Source organism: Coregonus clupeaformis, chromosome 7 (genome assembly GCF_020615455.1).
Source record: "Coregonus clupeaformis isolate EN_2021a chromosome 7, ASM2061545v1, whole genome shotgun sequence".
NCBI classification, from domain to species: domain Eukaryota; kingdom Metazoa; phylum Chordata; class Actinopteri; order Salmoniformes; family Salmonidae; genus Coregonus; species Coregonus clupeaformis.
This window is the reverse complement of record NC_059198.1, coordinates 11,107,347-11,122,468: the sequence shown is the minus strand read 5'-3', so window position 1 is coordinate 11,122,468 and position 15,122 is coordinate 11,107,347. Positions and strand designations below refer to the sequence as shown.

Genomic DNA, 15,122 nt, shown 5'->3' with positions numbered 1-15,122 from the left:
TAATTAGTAATGACTCATTTGATCATTACAGTGACAGTTCTGGTTTCCTATCATTTTTACAAACTGTTTCAGTTAAGGTTCTTGACTATGTACACCCCAAAAGGTAAGAAGAAAACATTTTAGTTTCTAAATGTAATTAACAGATTCTATATCAGGCAAAGGAAAAATGGATCTCAGATAAGCTCTTTTGAACAAATTTGGCTGGATAATCAGTCATTTTACATTTACATTTTAGTCATTTAGCAGACGCTCTTATCCAGCGCGACTTACAATAGAGTGTCCTATTGTGAACGATAAGATGACTTGTCAGGATAGTTTATAAGTAATGAGGAACTGTATCTGGTTGAGGATATCAATTTACCAAGGAACCTCTGGATAAAATGAATAACTCATTCACCTCCTGGAATTCATTTAGAGCAGTGATTGCACTTGGGTATTTCTGGGGAACTGAATCAGCATTTCCTTACAGGGCTGCTATCTGTCCTTACGGATATAAAGACAATGCAGGTGAGCCAATGAGCCAAAGGAACTTCTATCTGAGCTGAGTTTATACTTGAAGTTTAGAAACAAGTGCATCCATTTCAGTGTCCAGCTGGTGTGACAGACAGCCAGCATGGAGGAGGAAGAGGGAGCCATTGCAGTGGTTGGCATGGGATGCAGCTTCCCTGGAGGTTTGACAGTTTACCTTTTTTTGTGATGAAGCTAGTTCTCTCAAGTATTGGAATTCATTTCAGTTTATATTTTCAATCACTTTAAAGCTAGAATCCGCAGTTGAAACAATAAAGCGGTCACCCTGCTTCTGTATTGGTGAAAAGCTGCAGGATGGGCCTGGAGAAATGTAACCACTCTCAAATTCCTAGACAGAGCTATGGATGCAAGGACTGACCATGATATCAAATTAATACGTTTTAATCATGTTTTTAAGCTATACAAGTGTTCATTTACATTTACGTTGTTTACAAACATAGGAGTAAAACAAGCGTATATTTTGGGTTAAGCTCATGAGGAATTTATAAGTAATATTCTTCAAGAATCAATGGGTATACAGTCAGGTCCAAAATTATTGGCACTCTTTATAAAGATTAGCAAAAAAGACTGTATAAAATAAATTATACAAATACTGAGCTATATTGCTTTCTTAAACATTTTAGAAAATTTTATTTTTAATAATAATGCAATTCCTCAAAGAAAACGTTTTTTCTCTAAAAAGATAGGTGTCATAATTATTGGCACACCTGTTTTTAATAACTTTCAATACCTCACCTAGCGAGGATAACGGCACTGAGCCTTTTTCTAAAACGTTTTATAAGATTGGAGAACACATTTTAGACAATTCTTCCATACAGAATCCTTCGAGATCCTTGATATCCTTCGTCTGTGCTTATAGACTGCCCTCTTCAATTCAAACCATAGGTTTTCAATGGGGTTCAAGTCCAGAGACAGATGGCCATTGCAAAATTTTTAGATTTAGTGGTCAATAACCATTTCTTTGTGGATTTTGATGAGTGCTTGGGATTATTGTCTTGCTGGAAGATCCACCTGCGGCCAAGTGGTCCACTTGGTCTCAGATCCCTCCCAACGTGTTCTCCAATCTCATAAAACATTCTAGAAAAAGGCTCAATGCCATTATCCTCGAAAGGTGAGTTATTGAAAGGTATTGAAAACAGGGGTTCCAATAATTTTGACCCCTATCTTTTTGAGATAAAAAGATCACTTGTTAAACAAAATCTCTTAATAATTGTTTTAGTGTAATATAATATAATTCCCCCTTTCTGCATAAAATATAGCTCAGTATTTGTATTATTCATTTTATACAGTATTTTTTGCTCATCTTTATCAAGGATGTCAATAACTTTGGACCTGACCGTATTCAAAAATGGATGTCGCAACTAAGGATTCTAGCTTTAAAGCAATTTGAGATTACTAAAACTACTGTACAGGTGTATGAGAAAAAAAAAGGTCTAGAATCACTAGGCAAATCACGGTTAATTGCTATATGCAAAGAGGGGGAGGGGCAGTTATGGAATGTTTTCACTTCTTATAGCACCATCCCACTGGGCACAGACGTCAGTTCAACGTCTAGTTTTGATTTACATTTGGATGAGTTGTCAACTAACGTGAATTCAACGTGAAATCAACAAAACATTTCACCATGTCATTGGATTTAGGTTAAAAGTTGGGTGAATAAAATACGAAATTCCCTTAAATTGATGCATTTTTTCAAATCCAATCAGTTTTCCACTTTGATTCAATGTCATCACAACGTTAATTCAAACAGTTTTTGCCCAGTGGGATATGAAGCTGCTTAATTTATGTTGATTAATTAAATAATTACAATGCCAGCAATGTAAAACCCCAGACTACAGAGATTACAACTATTATGAAACATCAGCTAACTTGGGTATTGATTCATGCAATAACATGAATGTAGACATTTTAATCTATGACTGTTTTAACATCTGTAGCTATAATTTTAAATGTTTTATTTATAGACGAGTTACAATTTGTTTCAAAAACGATATACATTGTTAGGAAAAACATTTTGTTAAAAATATATATACATAGGTTACTTATTAATGTTAAAACAATTCCAATGTATTTCCTATTCTGATACAACACATATTCAATTCCAGGTGAGGGGCTTGACAATTTCTGGAAGGTTCTTCTGGAAGGGAAGAACTGTGCATTGCCAATCCCTAACGAGAGGTTTAACAGTACTTACTGGTATGATGCTGACAACAGCAAACCTGGAAAGACTCACACTAGCAAAGCTGCTCTCATAGATGGGTTAGTATGAAGTTTCCCTGACCCTCACCATTTCTTTTTTAGCACTGCTACTAGTCCTACTGTTACTCATATTTTTTTCTCCAGAAAATCACATTGTAGAATTTTTAATGAATTTATTTGCAAATTATGGTGGAAAATAAGTATTTGGTCAATAACAAAAGTTTCTCAATACTTTGTTATATACCCTTTGTTGGCAATGACACAGGTCAAACGTTTTCTGTAAGTCTTCACAAGGTTTTCACACACTGTTGCTGGTATTTTGGCCCATTCCTGAGATCTTGCGTGGAGCCCCAGATCGAGGGAGATTATCAGTGGTCTTGTATGTCTTCCATTTCCTAATAATTGCTCCCATAGTTGATTTCTTCAAACCAAGCTGCTTACCTATTGCAGATTCAGTCTTCCCAGCCTGGTGCAGGTCTACAATTTTGTTTCTGGTGTCCTTTGACAGCTCTTTGGTCTTGGCCATAGTGGAGTTTGGAGTGTGACTGTTTGAGGTTGTGGACAGGTGTCTTTTATACTGATAACAAGTTCAAACAGGTGCCATTAATACAGGTAACGAGTGGAGGACAGAGGAGCCTCTTAAAGAAGAAGTTACAGGTCTGTGAGAGCCAGAAATCTTGCTTGTTTGTAGATGACCAAATACTTATTTTCCACCATAATTTGCAAATAAATTCATAAAAAATCCTACAATGTGATTTTCTGGAAAAAAAATTCTCAATTTGTCTGTCATAGTTGACGTGTACCTATGATGAAAATTACAGGCCTCTCTCATCTTTTTAAGTGGGAGAACTTGCACAATTGGTGGCTGACTAAATACTTTTTTTCCCCACTGTACATATCCCGAAAGAAAGAAATGATCTCACTCCAATACATTTTAATAGAAAGTAAGCAAAAATAGATAAGATCTTGCTACCATGGAAAGGGAAATACCTGTCTATTTGTGTAAAAATCACCCTGATTAACTCTTTAGTAATAGCCCAGTTTACCTATTTGCTTATGGTCCTGCCTACACCTAGTGAACAGTTGTTTAAATTATATGAGAAAAAAATATTCCATTTTATTTGGACCGGCAAGCCAGACAAAATTAAACAGGCCTTATATAATGAATATGAATTCGGAGGACAGAAATTATTAAATATTAAAGCATTAGACCTCTTACTAAAGGCTTCAGTCATACAAAAGTTATACTTCAATCCAAACTGGTTCTCTAGCAAATTAGTAAGAATATCACTATTTCTAAAACAAGCCATAGAAAGTTGGTTGCAATTTCAATTTCATCCACCAGAAACGACAGAACAAATAATACAACAAATATTGTTGTTATACTCAAATATACCAATTGATAAAAAAGCATTTTTTTTTGTTGAAAATGTTTAAAAAAAGGCATAATCTTCGTAAATTATATCATAGGTAGGACTGGTGGAGTTATGTCACACATTCAGCTAACAAAAACAAATGGAAATGTCTGCTCTACCCAAAATTACAACCATCTAATTGCAGCATTACCGCAAAAATGGAAGAGGAAAGTGGAAGGGGGAAAAAGTAAGGAACTTTTCTGTCGGCCCTGCATTAAAGACCATAATTGGTTAAAGAGAATTGTGATAAATAAAAAAGCATACCAGTTTAATTTAAGGACCAGAAAATTGACAGCCGTGCCATATAGATTACGAAAGTTGGGAAGAGATTTTTGACGTACCGATTCCATGGCACATGGGGGCCAGTATGAAAAATGTATGCACTCACTAACTGTAAGTCAAAATGTAAATGTAATGAACTGATATGCAAAACGATGCCGGATTCAAAACTTAGAATTGTTCAATTTAAATTATTATACAAAATTCTTGCAACCAATAGAATGTTATTTATATGGGGGATACAACCTTCGCAGCTCTGCAGATTTCGCTGCGAAGAGACAGAATCATTAGATCATTTGTTTTGGTACTGTCCATATATAGCTTGTTTTTGTTCATAGGTTCAGGAATGGCTGAAGAATTGCTATATTTACCTGGAGCTAACCCTGCATATAGCACTACTGGGTGATCTGAAAAGTCATAGTCAATCGATCAATAATATAATAATACTTTTAGCAAAAATAATTATTTTCAATTTACAATCTGCAGAAACAATGAGAATAGAAAGGTTCTGAACTTTTGTGAAACATCACAGCACAGTTGAAAAATATATGGCAAATAGAAATTCAATATGGATGGTGTTAAGAGATATATGGGAGGGGTTGAATGGAGCTGAAGGTTGGGACTAATAACAACTAATAACAACAACATAACTAATGTAAAACATACTGTGTCCGTAAAACGTATATAGGTTATAGGTTAAGAACTTTTGTGAAAGAGCACAGTTTGAAAGATATGGCAAATAGAAATCAAAAACATCAGAAATAGATGGTAGAGGTTGAGGGTAGAGGAAGGACAGGAGTAAAAACAAACAAATTAGAACTATTGTAAAATAGACTGTGTCCATAAAATGTATAGAGTTTGTATAAGCTGGAAGTAGAGGCCTAAGCGTTGTTGTTCACTAGCTTACTCCAATTAGGGGAGGGGTGGTAGGGTTAGAAAGTAATAAAGGAAAATATATTTAAAAATAGGAATATGTACAGTATATTTTAGATTTTAGATTCTTCAAAGTAGCCACCCTTTGCCTTGATGACAGCTTTGAACACTCTTGGCATTGTCTCAACCAGCTTTACTTGGAATGCTTTTCCAATAGTCTTGAAGGACTTCCCACATATGCTGAGCACTTGTTGGCTGCTTTTCCTTCACTCTGCGGTCCAACTCATCCCAAACCATCTCAATTGTGTTGAGGTCGGGTGATTGGGGAGGCCAGGTCATCTGATGCAGCACTCCATCACTCTCCTTCTTGGTCAAAATAGCCCTTCTTGGCCAAAGCAAGTCTCTTCTTCTTATTGGTGTCCTTTAGTAGTGGTTTCTTTGCAGCAATTCGACCATGAAGGCCTGATTCACGCAGTCTCCTCTGAACAGTTGATGTTGAAATGTGTCTGTTACTTGAACTCTGTGAAGCATTTACTTAGACTGCAATTTCTGAGGCTGGTAACTCTAATGAACTAATCCCCTGCAGCAGAGGTAACTCTGGGTCTTCCTTTCCTGTGGCGGTCCTCATGAGAGCCAGTTTCATCACAGCGCTTGATGGTTTTTACGACTGCACTTGAAGAAACTTTCAAAGTTCTTGAAATGTTCCGTATTGACTATTCATGTCTAAAAGTAATGATAGACTGTCGTTTCTCTTTGCTTCTTTGACCTGTTCTTGCCATAACATGGACTTGGTCTTTTACCAAATAGGGCCATCTTCTGTATACCACCCCTACCTTGTCACAACACAACTGATTGGCTTAAACGCATTAAGGAAAGAAATTCCACAAATTAACTTTTAACAAGGCACACCTGTTAATTGAAATGCATTCCAGGTGACTACCTCATGAAGCTGGTTGAGAGAATGCCAAGAGTGTGCAAAGCTGTCATCAAGGCAAAGGGTGGCTACTTTGAAGAATCTAAAATCTAAAATATATTTTGATTTGTTTAACACTTTTTTGGTTACGACATGATTCCATATGTGTTATTTCATAGTTTTGATGTCTTCACTATTATTCTACAATGCAGAAAATAGTAAAAATAAAGGAAAACCCTTGAATGAATAGGTGTGTCCAAACTTTTGACTGGTACTGTATGTATGTATGTATGTTCGCAAATAAATATATGGGGGATTGGAAGTGATGCAGACAATTACATTGATGGAAGCGACAATCTATCTGCAATATTAAAGCTGATCTACCCCCTAAAAATAAAATATACAAATGCTTTTACCTCCGAATTCCCAGCTTCTGATTGCCTTTTCCACTCTTGTTTACTGGTTAATGTTTTTATTCTCAGCTTTAATGAACTAGACCTGAGGTTTTTTGGTATCACCGATGCTGAGGCCGACTACATGGACCCTCAGCAGAAACTCTTGCTGCACTGCACCTATAGGGCACTAGAGAATGCTGGGATGCCAATGGAGAAAGCTAGCGGAACTAGGACTGGAGTATACCTAGGTAATATACTTTTTTTTTACTTTACAGATAAGTGTGATGTTGTGATACCATGATTGTTACTAATATCACTTTCAATTCTCTATGAAAGGACTAATGAACAGAGACTACGATATCACAACCGCCCAGTACGATCCATGCTTGGCCAACCATTGGACTGGCACTGGTAAAGCCATGAGTATTGCAGCCAACCGGATATCCTACACCTTCAACCTCACTGGTCCATCAGTTGCCATAGACAGCGCCTGCTCATCATCTCTTGTGGCTCTGCACTTTGCTTGTCAAGCCATAAAACAAGGTACAACTCTTTTATCAAATTGTGAGCAAGATAATTGCTTTGCTAGCATTGATGATTATAGATTGCTAGATTATTTTAGATTGCTTGTTTTAATATGTAACCTAGATTTCATGCAGGCTACCCCTGTCAATCTACCAATTGTGCCCAGAGGGTAATTTCAAAAAACATAAAGCAAAAGTTAGAATCATATGTTTGACTATTAGCCCATTTTCAACTACATGAAAAAGCACTGTTTGAGTGGCACCTGCAATTATATTAAAATGTGTTTGTCCTACCAGGTGACTGCGAGATGGCTCTCTGTGGCGGTGTAAGCTGTATCATAGATCCACAAGTCTTTGTTGCTCTCAGCAAGGCAAAGATGATTTCACCTGAAGGCACCAGCAAACCTTTCTCCAGTAGAGCAGATGGCTATGGCAGAGGAGAGGGCTGCGGGATTATTCTGCTGAAGCCACTGAAACAAGTGAGTGCTTACGATTTCGTCAGTTTGCACTCTTTGCAGTACAGTTCAAACATATTCAAACTGGGCAAACATTTAGCCAGGCTGGCTATACAATGTGTCTGGGAGTATTTGATGCATTGAATTAACTCTCAAGCTTTCATTTAGTCAAAACTTCTAGAATATGACTAACATATGACATATACTGTATTTAACATCCTTTATAACCAATTTTATTTAGACTGCAATAGACAAACTCTTATTTCTAATCATTATGACTTTACTTGACAGTTTTATTGCAGATCTGCATATACTGTACAATTTGACATACCAATAGCCATTTAGGGTGGAGCCCAACAGTTCCATGTAGTGTTTCATGCAGTAAAAGGTTGGCACAGACACTGGTCTATCAAACATTACATCAGCAGTTCTGTTGAATTTCAAATATTTTACAGGCCTTGAAAGACTGTGACCACGTATGGGGCATCATAAGCAAAACTGCAGTAAACCAAGATGGCCACACTGTCACTCCAATCACCAAGCCATCCATGGTCCAACAAGAGGATCTTCTGCGCAGAATCTATTCAGAGTCTGACCTGTCAACTGTCCAGTACATAGAGGCTCATGGGACTGGAACTCCAGTGGGGGATCCCATAGAAGCAGGCAGCATCTCCAAAGTCATTGCCAAAGCCAGACCTCCAGGTTCAGAGACACTCCGCATCGGCTCTGTGAAAGGCAACATTGGACACACAGAATCTGCAGCTGGAGTGGCAGGGCTAATCAAGGTACTCCTAATGATGAAGCATGAAACCATTGTCCCTTCACTCTTCTACTCTGAGGACAGTGCCAGTATAGATGCTAAAGCCTTAAACGTAAAAGTTCCCACTAAAGCAGAAAAGTGGGGAAATGCAGGCTCCGTCGAACGGGTTGCAGGGATCAATAATTTTGGTTTTGGAGGCACAAATGCCCACACAATTGTTAAACAGTACAACAACTCTCACACCCAAACAGCCAGGGTTGAAAGGTCATATGAGTATTTTGTCCTTTCAGCAGCCTCAGAAAAATCCCTTACCATGATGGTACAGGACACAGCTGAACAGATAAGTGCAGACAAAACAGTGGAACTCCAGGGTCTGTCATATACATCAGCCTGTAGAAGAAGCCACATGAAACATAAATACAGGAAGGCATTCACAACATCCTCTCTGGTTGATCTGAGAAACCAGCTGAAATCTGCTTTGAACAAAAGATTGTCCCCTCCAAACTAGATCCAAAGTTAGTGTTTGTTTTCTGTGGGAATGGTGTGGCCTACCAAGGCATGTGCAAGCAGCTCCTGAAACAGGAACCAGTGTTCAGAGAGAAGATCAGGGAGGTTGAGGCGCTTTTTCAAAGGTACCAAAGAATGTCCATCACAGAGAGACTGGAAAGTGCATCAGTTGATGACGACTTTTCAAAACCAGATGTTGTCCAGCCCCTACTCTTTGCTATTCAGGTTGGCATTGCCAGTCTCTTCAAGCACTGGGGAATCAGACCAGATGCCATTCTTGGCCACTCTGTTGGAGAGGTTGCTGCTGCCCACTGCTCTGGTCTCTTGTCCCTTGAGGATGCAGTGAAGGTGATTTACTTCCGCAGTACTCTGCAGAATAAGGTCACAGGGGGGAAAATGCTTGTGGTCAGTAACATGGCTGTGTCAGAGGTCTTGAACCTCCTTCCCTCCTACTTAAATAAGGTTTGCCTGGCTGCCTCCAACAGCCCACAGTCCTGCACCCTTGCAGGTGATGCTGATGCTATAGACAGTCTCCATCAAAAGCTAAGCAACTCAGTCAAGAGTAAGAATCTGTTCCTCCATGTTCTGGATGTCCCTGCTGCATACCACAGCCAGATGATGGATCCCATCCTCTCTCAACTAGAGGACAGTATTGGCTCTTTACAGGTGAATCATGTTGAGACAGAATTGTTCTCACAGTGACAGGGAAGGCGGTAGAGCAGCCAGACTTCAGCACAGGCAAATACTGGGCCAGGAACATTCGAGAGCCTGTTTCATTTGAACAGGCTGTGAGATCAGCAACCAAAGACAAAACAATGTGGTCTTTGTAGAGATAGGACCTAGAAGGGCACTACAAAGGAACATCCAGGAGACTCTGGGAAATGAGACACAAGTGCTCACATCAGTGCAGCAAGATAAAGATCATGAGACAATGCTGAACACTGTGTCCAAACTGTTTGAGTTGGGGGTTCAGGTAGACTGGGACAAGTTCTACAGAGGTTGTGAGACATCCCCAACACCTACCCCAATGTATCAGTTCAATTGTGTGAAGAAAAATGTCATCTTTGAGGTAGCACAGAAAGATACATCGGGCAGTCATCCTGTGTTAACTCAGACAGGCAATGATGGAAAAACATTCAGTTGTGATCTGGCCTCAGCCTCAGTGTCTTACCTGCAGGACCATAGAAACAATGATGTTGCCATTGTCCCTGGTGCCCTCTATGCTGAGTTGGGTTTGGCTGCCTTCATGGCCAGTTCCAAATCAAAGGTGCCACTCAACACGCTGCAACTCAGTGTCAGTTTTCAGAGTCCATTTCTAATTTCGCCAAATTCTCCAGAGATGAGTGTCAAACTGGATCACATTGAAAACGAGACAATGTTTAAGATACAATCTCCTACAGCAACGTATGCATCAGGCAGCATATCATGCAAGCAAGGGAGGTTGGCTGAAGAACAGTATATCTCTCTAGACTCAGTTTACAAGCGATGCACATCAACTATGAGTACTGATTACTTTTATGATTACCTAAGTAAGAGAGGGTTTCAGTATGGTTCTGTTTTCAGAAACAAGGGAGATGTGCATTATAGTGCAGACTTGATGGAAGCCATCTCTGTTGTGACTGTCCCTGATGAACTACTGCCTCAGTTGCATGATTTCTGCATTCACCCTGTAGTGCTAGACTATTTGCTACAACTGACTCCAATCACAATAGTGAATGCATTCATGGCAAGGCCTGGCTTCCCTGCAGAAATAGGCAGTTTGACTGTTCACGAACCCCTGCAGCCTGAAATGGTTCTATATTTGAGAGCCGCAAACGTTGCAGCCGACCATTTCGAAGTATCTGGCTGTTTCACCGACAAAGCAGGTTGGGTCTTGGTTGAACTGAAGCATGTCATAGTCAAGTATCTTCGGAGCCAATCTAATGTTGTTGAAGAGTACTTCTTCCACAATGACTTCAGTGTTGTCTCTGATGACTACAAGCCCATTAATAATCCCAAGGCATTGGTCTTCGCTGACCAGATGGGTGTATCTGAAGCCATGCAAAAACATTTGAGCTCACAGTCTCAATACATCTCTTTCACACATGCTAATGATCTCTTGAGCCGTGGATTGAAAGCACTGTTGTCTACATTCAAAATCTCAGATCTGAAAAGCTTTGCAGAAATCTTGTTTGTGTGGAGCATTGACAATGTCACCTCCCACGAAACAGAGGCTATCCTGGAGAACATGGTAAGCTGCTGTGAGATGTTCCGACAAATAGTCCTGGAACTGAAGGCCATGAAATTTCCAAACTCCATCAGAGTAATAACCTACCGGTCAGCAGAGAACACAGTGGACTGCATCAGTGCAGGCTTTGTCCTGTCAGGCATGACTAGATCGTGTGCTGCAGAAATGGCAGATCTTTCCTTCCAGCTGATTGACATCAGCTCTGTCTCTACAGAGGACATCAGAGTTCTGTCTCAGGTTCTTGACTCATTCCCCTGCAGCAAATACCCAGAATTGGTGGTGAAAGATGGACAGATTCTAAAACCTTACATAGTACACACTCCCACTGAAAGCAGTGACAACTCACAGGAAAATGTCCACTCTTTCAAGTCTGAGGAGTTCATCCTTCAGACTGCTAACCCATACAGAATGACTAGCCTGTCTGCCATTCCCTGTGATGTTGAGGATAAGAACATCAAGGAGAATTCAGTTGAGATTCAGCTCAGTAAGATTTGTGTTCATTCTTCTGACTACTTTCCTGTCAGTGTCTCTGATATGAACTATGGCCCGACAATGTACTGGAACAAACACACAACTCACAACCACCAGCTTTTCGCTCTAGACTTCAGTGGAACTGTCACAGCTGTAGGGAAAGATGTGAGCAAACTGAAAGTGGGAGACCATGTAGTTTCATGTTATCCCATTGCTGCATCTTCTAAGATTGTGATTCCTGAAGCAGCATGCTACAAGACAAAGAGGCTCACATTTCTGAAGGAGGCACCCTGTGTGTCCTACTTTATACTTGCATGGGAAGTCTTGCATCGTGCATTACCCAAAGTCAAACAACAGAGGTTGGGCATCATCTCATCCGTTCCTGACTCAGGTTTGACAAAGGTCTTAGCCCAAACTGCAAACAAATCAGGATGGTATAACATCGTTCTGCCACAGTTTAGTGATCAGCTTCAAAATGTGAACAAGCTTGATGCATTTGTCCTTTTGCCTCCATTTGACAAATTTCAGTTTGAAAAAAGCATGCAATGTTTCCGGTGTGAGACACATTGTTGCTGTATGTGAAAATGAGTGCCAATCCTCCATCTCACAAAATGGCTTCAGATGTGGCAATGACAACATTCGCATTCAGACTGTTCAAATGTCTAGCGCATTGGAAAAGGGTTCTATCAGAGCAGAGAAGCCTCACATTTACCGTTGGCTCAAATCAATGCATTTGGACAAGAAGTCTTTAGATTTCGAAACCACCATCTTTCAGAGAGTGTCATCCGGTAACATTGGCTTCATGCCTGCTGAAGAGTCTGAATCGTACTTCAGCTTAAAAACCCTGCCTGTTGTGGTACTGGGTAAAGATGAATCCAAAGGCACACTGTCCAACATTCAGTTGTTGCCTAAACCAAACCAGCTTTTCCAGAAGAACTCTGTGTACATTGTCACAGGTGGTCTAACTGGACTAGGGTTTGAAACAGTGAAGTTTATTGCACAGCGAGGAGGAGGGTACATTGTCATTCTTTCCAGAAGCAGTCCCTCGCCAGACTTACAGCAGGAGATAAGCAACATTAAGAGTCAGTATGGCGCCACAGTCGTAAGCTTGCAGTGTGATGTTTCAATCTCTGCACAAGTGGTGAAGACCATTACTGCGATTCGGGAAAGTTTCCCGTCTTGTCCAATCAGAGGGGTGTTCCACAGCGCCGTCGTCCTGCATGATGGCCTGATTGAAACCCTTGACAAATCTCTCTATGAGAAAGTCCTGAAGCCCAAAGTGAATGGGGCTCTGAATCTGCATCACGCCACAAAACACTGCAAGTTAGATTACTTTGTTTGTTACTCCTCCATCTCTGCCTTTATTGGCAATGCATCACAAACAAACTATTGTGCAGCCAACTCCTTCTTGGACACATTCTGTCAGTATAGGCGAAACATTGGACTTGCAGGACAGTCCATAAGCTGGGGAGCTTTGAACCTTGGTCTCTTGCTGGACAAAGACCATTTCCAAAGATTTCTGGCAGCAAAGGGGATGATGGTCATGGGGGTAGCAGAAATCAATGAGAGCCTAGAACAATGCCTTCTGCTGAACAGGCCACAACAGGTTGTCTGCAAGTTTAATTTCAAAAACCTGATGCATCATGTTCTTGCTCAGAATGCATCCCTAAACATACGTTTAGGCGAACTGGCGGATGAGGGGCTAACAAAAGAAAAAGGGGTAGATGCAAGATATGACCAAACTACCGTGTCCATGTCACCAAGTGAATACGTCAAGTCGGTGCTCAGGGAAACGCTTGGTGTTGAGAATGATGAGCTGAATGACGATTCTTCTCTCACTGCATTAGGCATAGACTCAATGCTAGCCATGACTTTACAGAATCTTATCTTTCAAGACAGGGGTGTGAATGTTCCCTGGTTAAATTACTGGACCCCAACAGCACACTGTCTACGTTGGTAGCCATGCTGAAAGAGGGTGCAAACCTGGAATCTGAGCATGGTGATGACCTTGCTTTGGATCTGATGGAAAATAATGAGGAAGAAAGTTACATGTCTACCATACTTTAGAGACGTATTCAAGTCAAAATATAACTGTTTGTCTGATAAATCACTGTGTGTGTTTATTTTATGACAATAACGCCAAATATATATATATTTTTAATCATTTATTTCCCTGAGCCTCGTTTTGCCATTGAAATGCTCAGTCTGATTGTATAGGCGTGTTGATACAAATTAAAATATTTTACATACACAGCCCTGGTTGGCAGATAGGATTGTTTGGAGTTTAGAGCCCACACTGCTTACCCTTTTAATGTCAGTTTAGTTTGATTTGGTCATGATGTTTAGCCATACAGAAGGCTAACTTTATTATTATTTGAATGATTAATTATCAATACTGTATACATTGTTAATTGAAGAAAAATTATTAATGCAAAACTTGTGCAATATAAGATGGGATTTTCACAAGAGAAGACAAAGTGTTCAAAATACTTGTGCGAAACAAAAATACTATATCAGGCTGAATTATTTTCACTCCTTTTCTTTTATGGTAAAACGTTGACAACCTTTCACATATGGTGATTGATTTTCACAAAATACATATGTATTATCCTGATATAATTGACTTTTGTTATGTTTTGACTATAGTTTAATCTGACATTTTTCTTTCAACCGTTCTGAGTATCATGGTCAATTTTAGATCATCTTAAAGTTGTGTATAATGATTATTTCATCTCATGCTATTCTTGTTTATTCTGGTTGTGTTCAATAATCTTTGTAGTGTGCAGCAGATGGAGTGGCAATTATATATAAGTCAAATATTACAAAACTAAGGATTGGAATGTTAAAAGTGGAGCAGAGGTTTAGTGATCTTGAAAATATCTATGTTCATGTCTTTAAGAAACGATTAAACAAAAATATTGCAAATTGTCCAGATCTGATCACTTCTATAAATGTACTGTATCCAACAAAATATAAATTACAGAAAAGGAAACACACACTTACAATCATGTTGGTGGAAGGATATTTTAATGCTCTATCATAATAGAAAGTTTGACCACATTAAACAAGGAAGTTACATGATGCTATAGGCATCCCTTGGTAATTGTAAGTGTTTAGAAAAATTATACCATCATTTTAGAAAAAGGTCACTAGAACGTTTAAAAAAAAGCTTCGATAATATTTTCTGAAAGTATAATAAGTGGAAATTCATTATGAAATGCTGAGTTAGTAAATACCCTTAAAAAGGGGAAATCTGCAGTTGAAACAATAACAAAGCGAACACCCCGCCACTGATATAGTAAAGAGCTGAGGGATGGGGCTGGGTTAATAACCACTCTCAAATTCATAGAGCTATAATGCAAGGACTGAGCACCCATGATATCAATATTATAGTTTTAACCATGGTGAGGCTATACAGCAGGGGTAGGCAACCTAATCGCAGCTAATAAAAAAACTGAAATACCTTATTTACATAAGTATTCAGAGCCTTTGCTATGAGACTCGAAATTGAGCTCAGGTGCATCCTGTTTCCATTGATCATCCTTGAGATGTTTCTCCAACTTGATTGGAGTCCAT

The 15,122-nt window shown here is 39.4% G+C and overlaps 1 protein-coding gene across 1 annotated transcript; it reads left to right on the top strand.

Annotated features, from left to right (window-relative positions):
• The first annotated feature begins 613 nt into the window (after positions 1 to 613).
• Positions 614 to 13,613, top strand: LOC121568666 (probable polyketide synthase 1). The gene is given in 11 exon segments (XM_041879072.2): positions 614 to 671; positions 2,634 to 2,787; positions 6,690 to 6,850; positions 6,939 to 7,145; positions 7,424 to 7,605; positions 8,037 to 8,835; positions 8,838 to 9,539; positions 9,542 to 9,658; positions 9,661 to 12,068; positions 12,070 to 13,459; positions 13,462 to 13,613. Coding segments are annotated over 11 exon segments (6,330 nt in total).
• The last annotated feature ends 1,509 nt before the right edge of the window (positions 13,614 to 15,122 follow it).